Raw genomic sequence first — 16,632 nt, 5'->3', positions numbered from 1 at the left:
ATTACATTTGATGTAAAAGAGAAAGAATTAATTTGAGTTTCAATCGTTGATGTGATGTAAATATAGATTATAGTTTAAATTATAGAAGTTTGATGTGAGGGAATCCCTTCTGTGTACTAAGAAGATGTCTTGTATAAGCATTCGTCTGTCTGTCCCTTCAATAACATTTGTTAGTTTTTAGCGTCTTTCCAAGTTACAGTAATACAAGTTTAGAGAATATTCTACAAATTAATTTGTACATTTTTTATTTTTATTATTTTTCAATAAATTAAATAAGCTATTTCAGAAAAGCTTCCCACTTCAGTTTGTAAATCGGAAAATATATTACAAAATTGTATTTCAAAATACGTAAATTGTGAATGTTGAGTAAGTTTTCCACTTGTTGTAAAATATATTCAAAATTTCTTTTGTAAATTTGTAATTTATAGTAGCTGTACAGCTTAAATGAAAAACCAATCAATAACTTAATTTGTAAATAAATATTAAATAAATAAATATTAAAAAACTTTCGCTTAGAATGAAACACTTAAAAGTTCCGACTGGAAGTCGTATTGACCCTATTTTATGTTAATCCCCAAAAAAACTATCGATAGTAAAGTTCTAGCATTTCACACAGATATGCGAGTAAGAGATCTGTGTTGGGATTGTGTGCTACTTACAGCAGGCGGTCTCCTCGTCGCTGCCATCTTCACAGTCGCGCTTGCCGTCGCATAGCTGGGACTTGAGAATGCATTTGGGGGCGCCATTGACGCCGCCGCGTGGGCAGAGGAACTTATTGTCCGGACAGGCAATGGCCGTGCAGTTGGCTTCGTCGCTTTCATCGGCACAATCATAATAGCCATCGCAGTGGAAATTATATGGGATACACAGAGCGTTCGTGCAACGGAACTGCGCATGATGGCAAGGTGGAAAGTCTAAAAAGAGAAATACAAGAAAGAAGAAACGTTAAAGGCTTGAATGTATCTTGAAGCAATACACGGAGTATATAGAAAGAAATCTAGTAGTAGTTGTGTGTACTCACTGCAGCCTTGCTCATCGGAATTGTCGTCACAGTCATTGCGATGGTTACACTTCAGTGCGACATCGATGCATTTTTGGCCGTTGGCACAACGGAATTGATCCAAGCGGCAGGACTTGCCATTGCAGTTCTCCTCATCGCGTCCGGTCCGACAGTCCAAATAGCCATCACAGCGCTTCTCCTTGGGCACACAAGGGCCAACCAAACGGCTGCCATCGGTGGGCGCAGCACCGTTGGGGGCATTGCAAAAGACATCCGTGTGCTGGCACTTGCGATAAGCTGAAAGAGTGATAGAGAGAAGCAGAGAGATGTGAGCGCGAGATGAGAAACAAAATTAAAAGCAATTTCAATTGAGCCCCATATCAAAGGACACTTTCAGCTGGGTAAGTGGCAAGTGGCTGACAGAAAATTCGAAACTGCAAGCGAACACAAAAACTTGCCTTCAATTTCATTAGCAAGTGTGCTGCCAAAGGACCATGAACAATAGATGGCGTTCTACCGCACACTCCACGACTTGCACTGCAATCACATGGGACAAATTGTCCTTTTGTTTTCGTTGCGTGTTAACAACACACACATAACATGGCAAACTATATATGCAGTTATATGTTTTATTGATTTCAAGCAATTATTTCAGTTTTCATCAGTTAACACATTACAAAAAGAGACAGCAAACGAAATAAATATAAATTGTTATTAAACGATTTAAAGCAAATATATCACCAACTAAATTCACATTAAATTAATTCTTTAAATTATTTAAAATAATACTAAAAATGAAATTATTCGAATGTTATTTAATTAACATTTAATACATATTTTATATACATAATACCACATTTCTTCTAATTTCTTCTAAGGTATAAGATAATGTTGTTCTTTGTAATTTGTAAATTAAATCAAATCTAATCAAATTATAGTCGAGTTCTGTGTTTAACTGAGTTTTCTTTTCAACCTTGCCAAGCCACAATCTAACTCTCTTTGTTTGCCTCTCTCTTCCTCTCCCTCTCTGTCCCCTTCTGTATCCTTGGATATTGTCTCGCTTTGTCTCTGGCTGTCACATAAATTAACTGTCTATGTGGGACAACGCAGCTTTGGCTGATGGTCTGCTGCTGTAGCTGTCACTACACTTAATTATAGACCAACTAGCCAATATATCTGCTATATAACATACATATATAGTATATATATATATGTATATATATCTGTATATATAATATACAACCCACACACAAGGTGAGATATTGACGTTAATTGTTGGCATTGTGTGGAACTTGGAAGTTGGCTTCTGTTTGGCTTAGTTCAGCCAGCGCAGCAATTAATCAAATTTACATTATGTCAACACGCAATTGCCAGCTTTCGGTTGCCAGTTGCCAGTTGGCCACCACGTTGACGTTTCGCTCACTTTAAAGGTTCCTCCTAACTTCAAGGCAATTGAGCGCTTGACACTTCTCTGTGTTGCCTGCGGGGCGATAATTCTCAGCTCGGCATTAGCCTCAAGACAGTGACCTTTCATTTTGGCATTGTTAAAGCAGCGGCGAGCGAAGAGATTACAACGGAATATACTACATACATATATGTATGTGTATAGAGAGAGAGAGAGTGAGTGAGAATCTCACCGCAGGCGGGTGGGCAGAACTTAAAAATGCCTGCCTAGCTCAACTATTGCTGCCAAAGACATTAAATTTTGATGCCAGACGGACGATGCCAATGGGCAAAAGGAGCTGAAGGAGCAGGAGGAGGAGAAGATGGAGCATTCCCCAGCGTTGTCTATATAGTTGGCAACATGAGAGGCTGGAGCGACCCCTGTCAGAAACATGCAGCCACACACATGGAGGGAGGGAGGGAGGTGGTAGGTAGACTGGGGCACGCATGGCGTATACATAATGCATAGATCTGTAGAAATGTTGGGGCGTGATTGTCCGTCTCCCTGCCGCTTTTCTGGTATTGTGCACTTGAGTTGTGTGTGTGTGTGTTGGCAGGCACAAAGTGCTATAAATTATCGAGTAGTTGGTTGCAGGCACACATACAGAAAGAGAGAGAGAGAGAAAAAGAGCGGGAGCACAGTCCATCAAGTTGGCTACAAGAAAGAGGTGGTCATTGCTCAGCGAAAGTTGGCAAAATTATAACTGACTTTGAGCTTAAAGTCGGGGCCAAAATGATGTGCCGTGTGTTCTTCTAAATTAGTGATTGCAGGGGGGTTGGTGGAGCGGGGGGAGTGAGGTAGAAAGCTGCAAGAAAGAATGAGCATCATATTATGATCTATGCTACTTTCAAGTTACTTTTGGCGTAGGCATGATAAACTTTTCCTAAAGGGTTTTTATTGCTCTGCATCCTCTTTCCCCTCGCTGTTGCTGTTGTTGTTGTTGTTGTTACTGTTGTTGCTGCTGCTGTTATTCCGTTGTTATAGCTGCTGCTTCACATTAACGGCGCACCGGGAGGCAGCCAAGTGTAGCAGAGCAAACTTAATTAGTGCAAGTTAAACAAGCCAAGTTGTATAAATATTTCCCGGCAGAAAAGAAACTTTTCTAGCACAACAATAAAATGTCTGTGTGTGTGTTGCTCTGTGTGTGTGTGTGTGTGTGTGCAGGTAGCGGCTACTCCATGATTCTGCCCCACTTCATCTCACTCCTCGAGTAGCTTACAACTTGCCGCTCGCTGCTCTTCAGAGCACACACTATCCTTTTCTATTGACAAAGCGAGCACCTAGTTCAACTTTGACGAGGCTGCGGCTGGGTCACAAATGAAAACTGGAACTCGCTCTGTTTTTATGAACACAGACGTTTAACTCGTCAATTCTCACAAGTGTGATCGACACAACATATACCACGTAATGCGTATTTCATTGCAGAAAAAACATAATAAACGACAAAAATAATCTTCAAATTGATTTCAATTATTTTAGTTGCCGACTTTTAATTGACTTCTCATTTTCATTTAAATCTTAATTCCTATTATGGGTTCAAAATAAAGTTAACTTTTAAATTAAGCCAGATAAATTATTCTCAAAAGTTATTTTAATTTTTTGAAAGATTTTTTAAGATTTTTATTCCTATTTAGAACAAATTTAACTTCCTCATATATGAAATCCATATTACTTAAATTAATCAAGGTATATTGGCTACTAAAATGATTTAAGTTATTGGAACCTATTTTAGTTGCTTACTTGCAATCTTTCTTCTTCCTCTGATTTAAAACAAATTGAGTTCCTATTATGCAATCATATTTCAAATTGAACAAAGATGAATATTTTGAAAATGGTTTAAATTATTTGAAACTATTTTTATTGCAAACTTTTAATCTTTGTTCTCCTTTCCATTGATCAGGATTTTGATTTAAATTATGCAATGTTGATGTTTATAGCACAATATAATAATATATAATATAATAAGGCAAGTAAGTCGCTAAAATGATTTAAAATATTCTAAAAAAATTTTAGCAGCAGGCTTTTAACAGACTTTCTTTTCATCACAATTTGAAATTCGTTTATGCATTCAAAATAAAGTAAAATTAACCATTTCAAATTAAATGAAGAAAATTGTTTATCAAAAATTATATAAATTAGTTACAACTTTTTTAGTTGCAGACTTTTAATCTTTATTTTCCTTGTCATTTACCACAAATTGAATTTGTATGTATTGAAAGTAAAGTAAATGGGTTCGTAGAATATTATAATATGTACAATATAAAGCAAAAATGTGTTTACAACATTTCGAGGTACTTTGAATGCATAATCGAAATAAAGCTGACTATAATACTTATTTTATATTAAATATGACAAAAGATTCTCGAAAATGATTTAAATTATTTAAAAATATTTTAGTTGCAACCTTTTAAGAGTATTTTCCATTTCATTTACAATAATTTGAGTTCCTATTAGGCATGTACAGTTAAGTTGTGGATTCATATTCCTTTTTTTAAATTGTAATTATAAAAAATTTGCTTTATAATATTAACTTCAAAATTTCATATAAATTGCTTTTATGTTATCCTTTTTATTCAGTTAAATTAAAGTGAGTTTGTAAACATTTAGAATTTGCCCAGCAATTCAGTTGATCTTCGACACATGTTCAACCTATAAAGTTGCAACTGAGGTTCAACTGAGAGACTGACTATTAAATCGAATAGTCGGACAATCTCTGGTGCACATTTCGTGACAAAATTAGCCAAAACGAAATCAGCAAAACTACTTGGCAACATTTCTAGAGTCAGCATAGTCCTTACACATTTCGTAAGTTTCCAACGCTCAAACAAGCAAGCAACAAAATAAAACAAACAAACCGAGACTGAGACTCAGACTGGAGAATGTGTGTTATGCATATTGTTGTTGTGTTTACCCCTTTTAGTTTTACTTTATTTTTCTTGAGAGGGGGACTACGTGGTATTAAAATGTGTCACGCACTTTTATGTTGATCTCTGGCAGTTTGACTAGAATTAGCATAAAGCTTTCGTTGCGTATACGCAATGTAGTGCGAGCACCAAATAGAATTGGAGTGGAGCAGCTGCAAATTCAGCATTCTGAATTCGAAATTTGCAGCGCTTTAGCTTGGCCACTTGGCCTGGCCCATTGACAAGATTTACGCGCACAATTTGTTGCAAATTCGCTGGCGCTGCTGTTGCATTACATTAAAAACAAATCATAATGACAAACGAGCGGGTGGCTTTTTGGGGTTGGCTGCGCTGCAACTTTTGTGCAAGGTCATAAAAATGTTGAATGTTGAATGTTGGCTCTGCTGTTGTTCAAAGCGTAGAGAGAGAGAGAGAGAGAGGGAAAGAGGGGGGAACTTCGCTCGACTGCTGCTGTTTCATTTTTTACATTTTGCAGTTCGCACAAAGTTTGACATAAAACTTTAACTGACGCTGGCTGCTGCAGTGTTGTCACTTTATAAACACAACGCAGAGCGAACAACACTGTGCGAAAGGAAGAGCGAATAAGTGTATAAGCGAGCGAAAGAGAGAGAGCGACAAGTCGACCTACAACTGGCACAAACTTTTGAAGTGGCCAGTGCCCAGTGCCTAGTGCCTTTAGTTTAACCATTTTCCTAACTAACTTGACCCCATCCCGTGCAACACTTTCTAATTGGTGAGCGTGGGCGTGTCAGCGCAAGGTAGAGCTTGGAATGGGGGGCGTGGCAGAACAAGGATGCTGTGCATTAAGCTTTATTGCTGCAGCAACGACAACGACTCAAGGCTTGTGCCTGCTGCTGCTGCTGCTGCTGCGTTTACGAGCATTCGGTATGCTGGTTTGGTTTTGTGTAATTACGCGCGACAAGTTGCTACCCCAACCATTAAACTGCCGCCAAAGTCACTTCTTCATGCCACCCTCTCCTCGTGTCCAGTGTCCAGCGTACGCTGAGCGCTTTTCTGCACGTCTAACTGGCCTGACAGCTGCAGTCAAATAAACGTCAGGCGCTGGCAACTTCCGCTGGGTTCAACGACAGTTTACGACAGTTTTTCGGAATACGCTACAGTGAAACAAGAGCACGAGACAGCACGACAGCGCGACAGCAGCTGAAGACAACACGGAGAAGAAGTGGAAGCAAGCAGTTGTCCCATTTTGCTATACTTAGTGAAAGTGTTGGAATAGTTTTCAACTGACATGCTAAAGACATAACTGAAGGCAAGCTCTACAAAATGCAGACTCTTAAATTACAGCTACTTCATTATTATAATTTACATTCTTGAAATGTTCCTTAAGAAATTTCAGCGGTGTTTGCATTAGTTTAATATATAACAAGTTTAGTGTGCTCAAAATTAAATAATAACATATTTCGATTAAAGTGAATTTTCACTAATTGAAATATTAAAATATATTTCGAAAACCAAGAAATTCTACTATATTTTACATCACGTTTTGTGTTGCTTTAGTAACTTTTTGTAGACTATTTGTATAATCAATTTATAATATGAAATGATGAAAGTTTTCAATGATTAATTTCGTAACCAAGTAGTGAATCAAGTAGTTTCATAAATCGGTTTGCTGTGCTGCAGTTGTAATTAGCTAGTGCTGACTGTATTTAGGTGCTGGGAAAGTGGAGCGAAGTTCATGACTTTTTCGGGGTTGCCTGCTTTAACGCACTTTTTACGCATCTGCCTCATTAGTTTGTAGACTTTTCCCCATTTTTCCGCATTCCGTGTGCAATTAAAAGCATGTCTCTCTCTCCCTTTTCTCGTCTTCTTTGTCTTGCTTTCTTTTACATCTATTTGCTGTGGTTATCTTAGACAGAGAAGAACGCGTGAGCAAGGGTTGGAGGAGAAGTTCAATGCTGAAGTGCTTTCAGCTGCTGAGTTGCTGCTCTTCTTTATTGACGCAGCACCATCAAACAGAACCAGGTGGATGGCTGCAAAGTACTTGCGTGTCGAGTAACTACTTCAAGCAACCGTCACCCAGACTTGTCTCTCTCTCTCGCTCTTTCGCTAAATTTCCCTCTCTTTCTTTCTCCTTCTCTCCGTGCTGAGACATTGCGTTGGGTTCTTGTGCATAAGGACATTTAATTAAACACTCATTGCTGCAGCTTTACGACAAGACCCTTCATTTTCCCGCCCCACTCACATTTCCGCATTGAAGCAATCTTTTGCCACAGAGTCACCTCGCAGCACCTGCAGCACACTTTGACCTCCACAGCAAAGAACTAGACTGCGGTTGTATACTCTAACTGCAAAACGGGGATTTTTCTGCTGAAGCAAAGCACGAGTAATGGGCTGCTAAGTTAAATTTTCTAACTATTCTAAAAATTTCAATAAAAGTGCTTAACAAATACAGCAGATATGCAAGAAATATGAAGTTTTGAATTAACAAACATTGTTACAGCGCCATCTAGCGTTTGCAGTACTAAACTGAATGTGAAATTATTAAACGCTGCAGCAGCGCCATCTAGTGTTCATAATATACCACGGCAACTGCTGCAGTTGTAAAGAGTTATCTTGAAGTGTTATAAATATGTATTTTTGATAAAAAATAATCAAAAAAGAAACTGTAAATAAAAACGAAATTGTACAAAGAGCATCGCATAGTCGGATAGACTCGCCCACGCATTTTATCCCCCATGTATTTTTCTTTTTAAATGCGCTGCTTCTGTTGTTATAAAACTATTAGTTTGCCAGCGGCTTAGGCTGCGGTTCTGTCGTGCTAGGGGCATGACAAAACAGGCTCAAAGCACGTTTATTTATGTCTTACAGAGAGGGAAGTAGGGAGCGAAAAAAGGCGGAGTGAGAGAGAGAGAGAAAGAGAGAGAGAGAGAGACATCTTAACGCACACCTGAAGTAATTAAATAGTTGAAATAAGCTCGCTCTAATATTTATATGCCATAAATTAAACAAACAAAAGGCGCACACAATGCGGCAAAGACGAAGAAGTTAACAGTGCCAGAGATATGAAGCTGGCACATCAAACAGAGATAGAGGGAGACTACTACATAGTATAAGAGAGGCAGAAGGGGGGAAAGAGTGCCAGACAAGTGAAAGGACGTAAAGAGACGACGCGTTGACACGTACGCAAAATAAATTTGTTAAGAACGCAATAAGAGCGAACATTTTGTCGCCATTTAAGCGCGATAAATTATTGCAAGAGACAGACAGAGCCAGAGAGACAGAGAGAAAGAGAGCAATATAGTGTGCGACAGAGAAAGGGATACAAGTTGAGAGCTTGGCGTGCGTCTTATTAAATTAAAATGAAATTTAAACTTGATCTTGCGCCAGGCAACAAACGAGACACGCAGCGAGCGACCAGAGGTTGTAGCTTTCCCCCCCAGCCAAATTGGCCATCTTGCAACAGCCAAAACAGCAGCAGCAACAACAACAGTAAGGAGGAGTGGCATCAACCAGCTGTCTGTCTACAAGTCGTGAGAGAGACGAGTGAACGAAGGACCAATAGAGCAGCAGCTTCCAAGCACCAAGCACCGAGCACCGAGGACAAAGTTGTGCGCGTTTTGTCTGGCGTCAGTCAAAGCTTAAGCAAAGTTGTAAAGGCAACGGGGTACTTAGAAATTGGTCGCTCAAAGATATTTAAATATATAAATCTTAAATAACAAGCAATAAATGCAGCCAGCTGCCCTTGCATCCAGACTTTCGACACAGCTTCACAACTTCCACCATCCACTGCGACTTTGACTTTGACTCTGCACAGCTCAGACGCCAGTTAGAGGAGAGTTTCTGAGCTCTCTGCTGTGTGCAGCAAACTTTTAATCAAAATGTGCGGCACACAGAGTCCTTCTGGCTGTCTGGCAGTCTGGCACTCTGAACAGCACTAGAGTTTCAGCTTGCCAGTTTCCCACTCAACAGCAACAGCAACAGCAACAGCAACTGTGCAACTCAAGATGCCGAGGCCAATGTAAAACGGACTCATACAAAATCCATTTATGCGCAGAAAACTCCTCAGCATGCATTACACACTTTGGCAAATTAACCTGAAATAGGCTTCTTCTTCTTTGCAATAATTAGATTACTGCAAATGCCATTTGCATTTCGAGCATCGAACATTGAACAAATCGAACAATGCAAAGTGCTTGGCCATACATTTTAAGTAATTGTATGAAAAGCAGCTCTTGAATTTAAATTTGGCATTGCTGTAAGGTGAGCTTATAAACAAAATATTGTGTTAACAAACATTATTGAATTTTCAACATTTGTTTTCTTTCTAGGCCAGTAACATTTAATATTAACATTTTCTGAAGTTTGTATAAGCGTCAATTTATTGTACTGGAAATATGCCTAACTCTATTTTAAATTGAATCATTATTACACATTATATTTTGCACACCATAGAATTACTTTATACCAGCTACAGGATATGTATGTAACGGGCAGAAGGAGGTATCTCGGACCACAAAAAGTATATATACTAATCGGTCTGTCCGTCTGTCTGTCTGTCTGTCTGTCCGTCCTATATCTCAGAGCCTATACTTACTACGGATGTTAATTGCCTTGGCTGACAATTTAGTATATTTGAGTACTCCATGATATATTTTGAATGTACATAGTACTGGATTAATATACCAAATATAGCCTTTGGTATATTTTACGAACTGAAGCTTTGCAATTTGTTTATTTATAAATTTATTGCACAGGAAATATGCATTACTGTATTTCAAATTGAATCGTTACTACAAATTATGTTTTTCACACTAAAGAATTACTTCAGTTGTGTATATTTATATTTATTTTTATACTATCAATGCTGATTACTGCATAATTGCAATAAAAATGCGAACGCGAATGAATAATGTTGTTGTTCATTTTATTTAGCATTCAAGAGTTGAATACAATTTGTTGGGTTTTCTTTCGCATTTGGTAATTAACTTTTGCTCAGCGAATGATTAATTGAGCACAATTGTGAAACACACACACACACACACACACAGACACACAAAGCATTTATGAAAGCATAACATGTGACACAATTTGAGCATAATAAATATTGTGATGACATTAATAATAATTGCAAATAAATACAATGTTTGAATACTAATGCGATCAGTTTGCTAGCAAAAGCAAAGTCAAAGGCACTTGTTTGACTCGGTAAACCTCAGCTTAAATGCTTGAATTTTGCATTTGATATGCGAGTGAATGGAGTGAGTGTGAGTGTGAGTTTGTGTGTGAGTGTTTTGAACAGCATTCAGTATTCATCAGAAATGGCTGCTTACTATATTCGTAAATTCCCCTTTGGCCACAATTCTTGTAAGTCAGAGGCGGGGCTTTTATCAAAGGCGGGGCCAAATGGTTTTAGCTTTGTGCTGCACACCTTAGGTAACACACACACACACACATCTTTACATATGAGGGAGAGCGAAATTTCAGCGATTGCCAAATTCCAACAACCAACAAAATGCGGTTTGTGTGCGTGTGTGTGTAAATTTGGCAAAATTTGCATAAATAAAATTGGTATAATAAAATGTAAACATTTTGCTAAGCAAATTGTTGGCGTACACACGCACACACATACACACACACACACACACATACACACGTAAGTATTTGTGTTGTAGTTGTGGAAGTCGCTGCGAGAGATGCTTACAAATATTTGTTGAGTCAACAAATTTGCATTGAAAGCAAGAAGGCAGCACACGAGCCAAGCTCCAAGAGAGAGGGACAGAGAGAGGGGGAGGGGGAGGGGCAAAGGGAAAGAAGCTGAGGCAATTTGTGGAAATATGCGGCGTATACTTACTGCACTGCGACTCATCCGACTTGTCCTCACAGTCCTCGATCATGTCGCAACGATGATGCGGTGGGATGCAGTACGTCTTATTGAAAACATATTGCCCGCAATTTAGCTGAGGTGTCTCACATTCCGGAGGCGCTATAGCGAAAGAGACAGAGAGATAGAGAGAGAGAGAGAGAGATGTGAGTGATTGCCTGCTGCTGGTGCATATTGTTGGGATATTTTACTTACGACACGACTGCATCTCATCCTCGCCATCGTCGCAATCCTTTTGGTAATTGCACACCCAATGCGACGTTATGCATTTGCCGTTGTTGCAACGAAACATTTCCGGTGGGCATGGAAATTCCGATGGAGCTATCGAACTGATGCCGGCGCCCTCGCCAAATCGCGTGTCTGCAAATGGATGGAGAGAAGAGAAGAAGAGACCTTGGTTAGACAGGGATAAAGTGATGCAATCGTAAAGCTGGACGTTGTCATAAGGATTGTTTATTTAATTGAAGTACTATATTAAACAAATAAAGTTTATTATTTTAAAAGAAATAGAGAAATAACTCAAATGATATCAATGATGATATCAACACACTATTTTAAATTAAAGTTGAGTTAAACTTTCAAGGGACAGTTAACTTAACTTTAATTTAAAAAAAATGTATTGTTTATCATTTGAGTTAATTATACTTTTCCTTATTAAATTATTAACTTCATTGGCAGTAGCTTTTTTGTATTTTAACTTTACACAATTAAATTTGCATTAACTTTGTTGAACATACAATTTGAAATGTAACTTTACATTTTCTTTAAATTATTATTATCATTATTTTATTGAAATAACGAACACAATTACTTATTGAGATGAGCCAAAAGGACTTAAAGTTAATTTTCTTGAAATATTTTTTTCTAGCACTTACTAAATGCAAATTTTAATATTGAGATATTTTATTGTCTTTCGCATAAACATTAAATATGCAAAACATATTCAATGAAAAATAGAAAATCGTTTTGTTTTTAGAATTTTTGCTTGAAATAATAAAAAGTAAAACTTTAAAGTATTCAACAGATTTGTAACTACAAAAAACGTATATTTAGCATGAACTTATCAATTAATTTTAGTTTTGATTATTTGTCAATCTTAAAAAATAAAAGAAAGTTGTGAATATTGCGTATACGCAACATATACCCATTGAAGCTATAATTCTACTTGAAAGACATTTTTGAATGTAAAATTTATTTTAATTTTGATTATTTTAAAAAGTTTGTCAATAAATTTGCAAAGAAAATGAAAGGCGCAAATATTGCGTATACGCAACATATACCCAAGCTACACTTTTTAGGGTATGCTGTGTGGCGTAGTGTTGCAGGCAACGTTGCCTGTTGCCAGTTGCCAGTTGCCAGTGACATTGACCACACTTGCCGAGGCTATTTGTGAGATTTTCATATTTCTATTATGATTACAACACGACAAACGGGATTGGTTTTGGCAGCGATTGTTTGCTGCCTCTTGTTTCGACATTGCCTTAAAATTAAAGGAGCAGCCAGCAGCCATAACAGACAAAGACAGAGAAGGAGAGAGAGAGAGAGAGAGAGAGAGAGAGAGAGAGAGAGAGAGAGAGAGAGAGAGAGAGAAATGGGCACAGCACAGACAGAGAGACAAAAACAACATGTTGTCGTTTGGCATTAAAGTTGGCAAGTTTGTGGCTAAATCTCTGCAGCAAGTTCTTTTTTAGCACGTTGTGCCTAGGCTGTTGTTGTCGTCGTCGTCGTCTGCCACTCTACTTGTTGTTGCTGCGGCTGTTTGGGGAACGTGCCGCAGCGACAGAGCAGAAATGAGCGCAGCCGGCGCATTTTGGCAGCATTAATTTCTCCCGTGTGTCACATAACGTTGCCTCTTGTCGTAGCTCCTGTTGTTGGTGTTGTTGTTGTTGCTGTAGTTGCTCCCGTTGCTGTTAGACGTGTTTATGGAGTCACTTGCCAGCCAGTTTCCTTGCCAGCACATCCTTAGTTTCCCCCAGTTGGCTGCAGCGGCACGTAGCCAAGTTGCGACTTCCTCTCATCATTTCCTGTCTGCCTGTCTGTCCCCCTCTCTCTCTCTCTGCCCATCTATCTATCTATCTTCTTCCTCGGTGACAGGGTCGCTTTGCTAGCGTTGACAAACAAATTAAGCTCCAATTGTTTAGCACTTGGCAGCAACCAAAAAGATACATCCACTGCCTGCAATTCTGCAGTTTGCATTTTGCAATTTTTGCACTCGAGCCACATTGTAGGTGTCAGCTACAGCATAATTAGTAGCTTGTTGTTGTTGTTGTTGTTCTTGCTGTTGTTGTTGTAGTAGTCGTAGTAGTAAATTGGCGACTCATGTGTTTTATTTGCATTTAAATTGCTTTTTGCCATTAATTATAGGTGCTTTTGAGTGCAATCGTGCATTGTTTTTTCCACGCGCACGTGCATTATTATTAATAAGTGCCCGAAAGGCCCTTTGAAGTATGTGCAATGGCATTTCCCAGCTCCGTTGCCTGCCGTTCGCTTCGTTCATCGAACGAAAAAATCATCAAATATACATTAAAAAAGAAGCACACAAATTGCACATAGCGCTGAAAATGCGGACACGTGAACGTGAGCACAATTGGGTGTGTGTGTGTCTGTGCGAGTGTGTGTGTGTGTGTGTTTGCCGCTTGACAAGCGACAGCCTCCTGCGACTCTCCAACTGCGACTCTGTTGCCCAGTCGAGTCGAGTCGAGTCAGTCTCGGCTCGGTCGACGCCCACGTCAGCGCTAAAAATAATAGGCCGCCTGTGTGCATACTAATGAGTCCCCGAACGAGAAGTGCCTCCTCTCTCTCTCTCTCCATCCCTCTCTCACTCGCATACTCTCCGTCTCTTTCTCTATGTCTGTCCAGCCTGATGTTTGAGCTTGCAATTATGCCAGCTGTCTGTCCGAGTCTGGCTGTTGTCTGGCAACGCTTCGTGTTCTTTTGCTTTGCTTTTGTTTTTTTTTTTTTGCTTGCTGCCCTCCTCTTTTACATACTCGTACATATATCTCTCTACTCTGATCCTTCACTTTTCAGCTAATATGCCACTCCAAAAACATTCTCATATCAATTGTTGCAATCACTTGCCATAAATTGCCTTGCTTTCCATATAAATATGCAATTTTAAATTAAGTTTTTCAACCCAATTATGGTCATTGAAATATGTTTAAACTTTTTTTTACCCGCTACCCAGAAAGTGACATCTCCGACCGCAGACGAGACTATGTTATATAGCCATGTCTGTCTGTCTGTATGAACACCTACGTACTAAGAGTATTGGTTGCTTTGCTTGGCAATCTGGTATATTTTGCACTCAATGGTATATTTTGATAGTAGTACTGTATCAGTAAGGTAAATTTAAACTTTGGTATATTTTCAGTATTTTTAATGTATATTTTGGGAATAATATGTACTATATTGTACTATATTAATAAACCGAATGTAGCTTTTAGTATTTTGTTGTATTTTGCGGTATATCATTTGGTATATCTTAAGAACAATACCGTACTCCACAATATCAATATACCAAATTTAATTTATAGTATTTTGTAGTATTTTTTGCGGTATATTATTTTGCAAATATTCACTAAAATATCGCATTCTTCTGCTTTAATTCAAAATGGATACCGGATATCTAACAGTTGAGCATACTCAACTGTAACTTTCTTACTCGTTCTAAATTGCAACTTAAATTAAGCATTTTATAATATTAGAATATTTATAGTTTTTTTTTTATATAATATATAAAATGCAGGTTTTGTTGGCCACTTGAAGCGCTCATCAAAGTTGGCAATGGAAAAATGTAGATTAGACTGAGTTACTCTGTTATGTTTTATTATTTAGCTTAAGCCGCAGCTTCAGCGTTGCTTTAAATTCCTTTATAGCCCTTTTTAAAAAAGATTACTACAAATTAAAAATAATTACGATATTCACACAACTATTAAATAATAATAAACTCTGTGGATGAAAAGGAACTCGCTAAAGTCGAGTAATAAAAAGGAAACTTATCAGATCATCTACTTGGCGTCTTTTTGGCGTTACATTTATTTATTTAACATGATTTTAACCCTTTTGCCTGCTGAGTGTGTGTGTGTGTTTGTGTGTGTGTGTGTTTGTTGTTTGCTCGCTTCACTGTTGTTTGTTTGACTGTTGCTGTGTTGCCTTTGCTTGCTGTGTTTTTTATTATTTGTATTTGTTATTATTTGTTTTTGTCTGTTTTGCCATGGTGCGTATGTTTTAATTTTGCATATTAATTTTTATTTATTTATTTAATTTGCTCTTTTTATTTGTTGCGTTTCTTCATAAAGTACTTTGATTGTTGTTCGTCGCGGGTTATTCTGCATAAATATGAGCATTTATTATTATTTTATTTTCTTTTTTCTTTACATTTTTTTTTCAACCCATTTCATGTAGCAGCCGAATACTCCTGTGCATTTAATGTTTTATTATGCATATGCGAGTTGGGAAATATATATTTATGTGTATAAGAAGAGCCTTTAAACACTTGCGTTTGCCATTTACATTTTTATTTGCCGTACCCAATGGAGTCTTTAAAATAAAAAATAAACTACAAAAAAAAGATGGGGTATGATGAGGCATATCAGTTGCAATTTGGCAGACAAACTTTTGAAATTAATATTAATGTTGTCTTTCAATACTAATTGTAATAAATTTGCTTCTAATTATTAGTCAACATTTGTTTTTACTGCGTCTCTTGCAGTCGAGCAAACTCCTCAACAGTTTATTTGTTTATGCACTGGGATAACCATGTGTCTGTTTTCTGGTTCACATTTTTTTCTCTGCTCTGTTCAGTTGCTGTGTTATTTGTTGAAATTTATTATATTCAATACTTTGCGCTGTAGCTACATTTGTCATTCGTGATTTAGTGACATGAGCGTAGAATGTAATATTCATTGGCCATTTTATGCTTTTCAATAATCAATGCGCCATTATAAATAATTAATGTGGCACTCCCACGCGTAAATATAGCATTAACATGCCATGTACTAAATTGCACACAAATACAAATAGCGCCCATTCCTCCCTGCTCCCTCATCCCCCGGAAAAAATCAGGGACGCACAAATGTGCTACTCAGCCAAAGTGGCGTATACGTGATTTTCGATTCACCGTCATGCGAAGGGCAACTGCAATAATTTGCGGCGACCAACAGTCAAGCGATTACACACAGCCAAAAGGAAATCGTTTGAGGATGTGGAGAGTGGTGAGTGGTGAGAGGGGAAAGGGGAAAGGAGAGGAGGCAGAACGTCTTCTATGATGTGTCTTCATTATTTTCGTATAACTCTTTGCGCGTCCGCGAAAGTTGGCATCGCACACACACACACACACACACACACACACACACGCAGAGTTCTTGACTGAAACTTGTACATTTCTCTGCACGTTTTCTTGCCTTTTTTTTTTCTCTTACTC

At 38.1% G+C, this 16,632-nt stretch overlaps 1 protein-coding gene across 2 annotated transcripts in view; it reads right to left on the bottom strand.

The window, feature by feature from the left end:
• LOC117578199 (low-density lipoprotein receptor-related protein 2) overlaps positions 1–16,632 on the bottom strand; it is a 180,854-nt gene that overhangs the window by 17,343 nt on the left and 146,879 nt on the right. For both annotated transcript variants that reach the window (XM_052008635.1, XM_052008638.1), the window contains exons 3-6: positions 11,406–11,570; positions 11,181–11,312; positions 1,022–1,297; positions 660–914 (exon numbers count right to left, since the gene is read on the bottom strand). In XM_052008635.1, coding sequence (XP_051864595.1) covers positions 660–914; positions 1,022–1,297; positions 11,181–11,312; positions 11,406–11,570 — 828 coding nt within the window. The remainder of the gene's footprint in view (positions 1–659; positions 915–1,021; positions 1,298–11,180; positions 11,313–11,405; positions 11,571–16,632) is intronic.

This window comes from Drosophila albomicans, chromosome X, assembly GCF_009650485.2.
Source record: "Drosophila albomicans strain 15112-1751.03 chromosome X, ASM965048v2, whole genome shotgun sequence".
Lineage (NCBI taxonomy): Eukaryota > Metazoa > Arthropoda > Insecta > Diptera > Drosophilidae > Drosophila > Drosophila albomicans.
The sequence above is the reverse complement of the archived record's forward strand: the minus strand, read 5'-3'. Positions and strand labels throughout refer to the sequence as shown.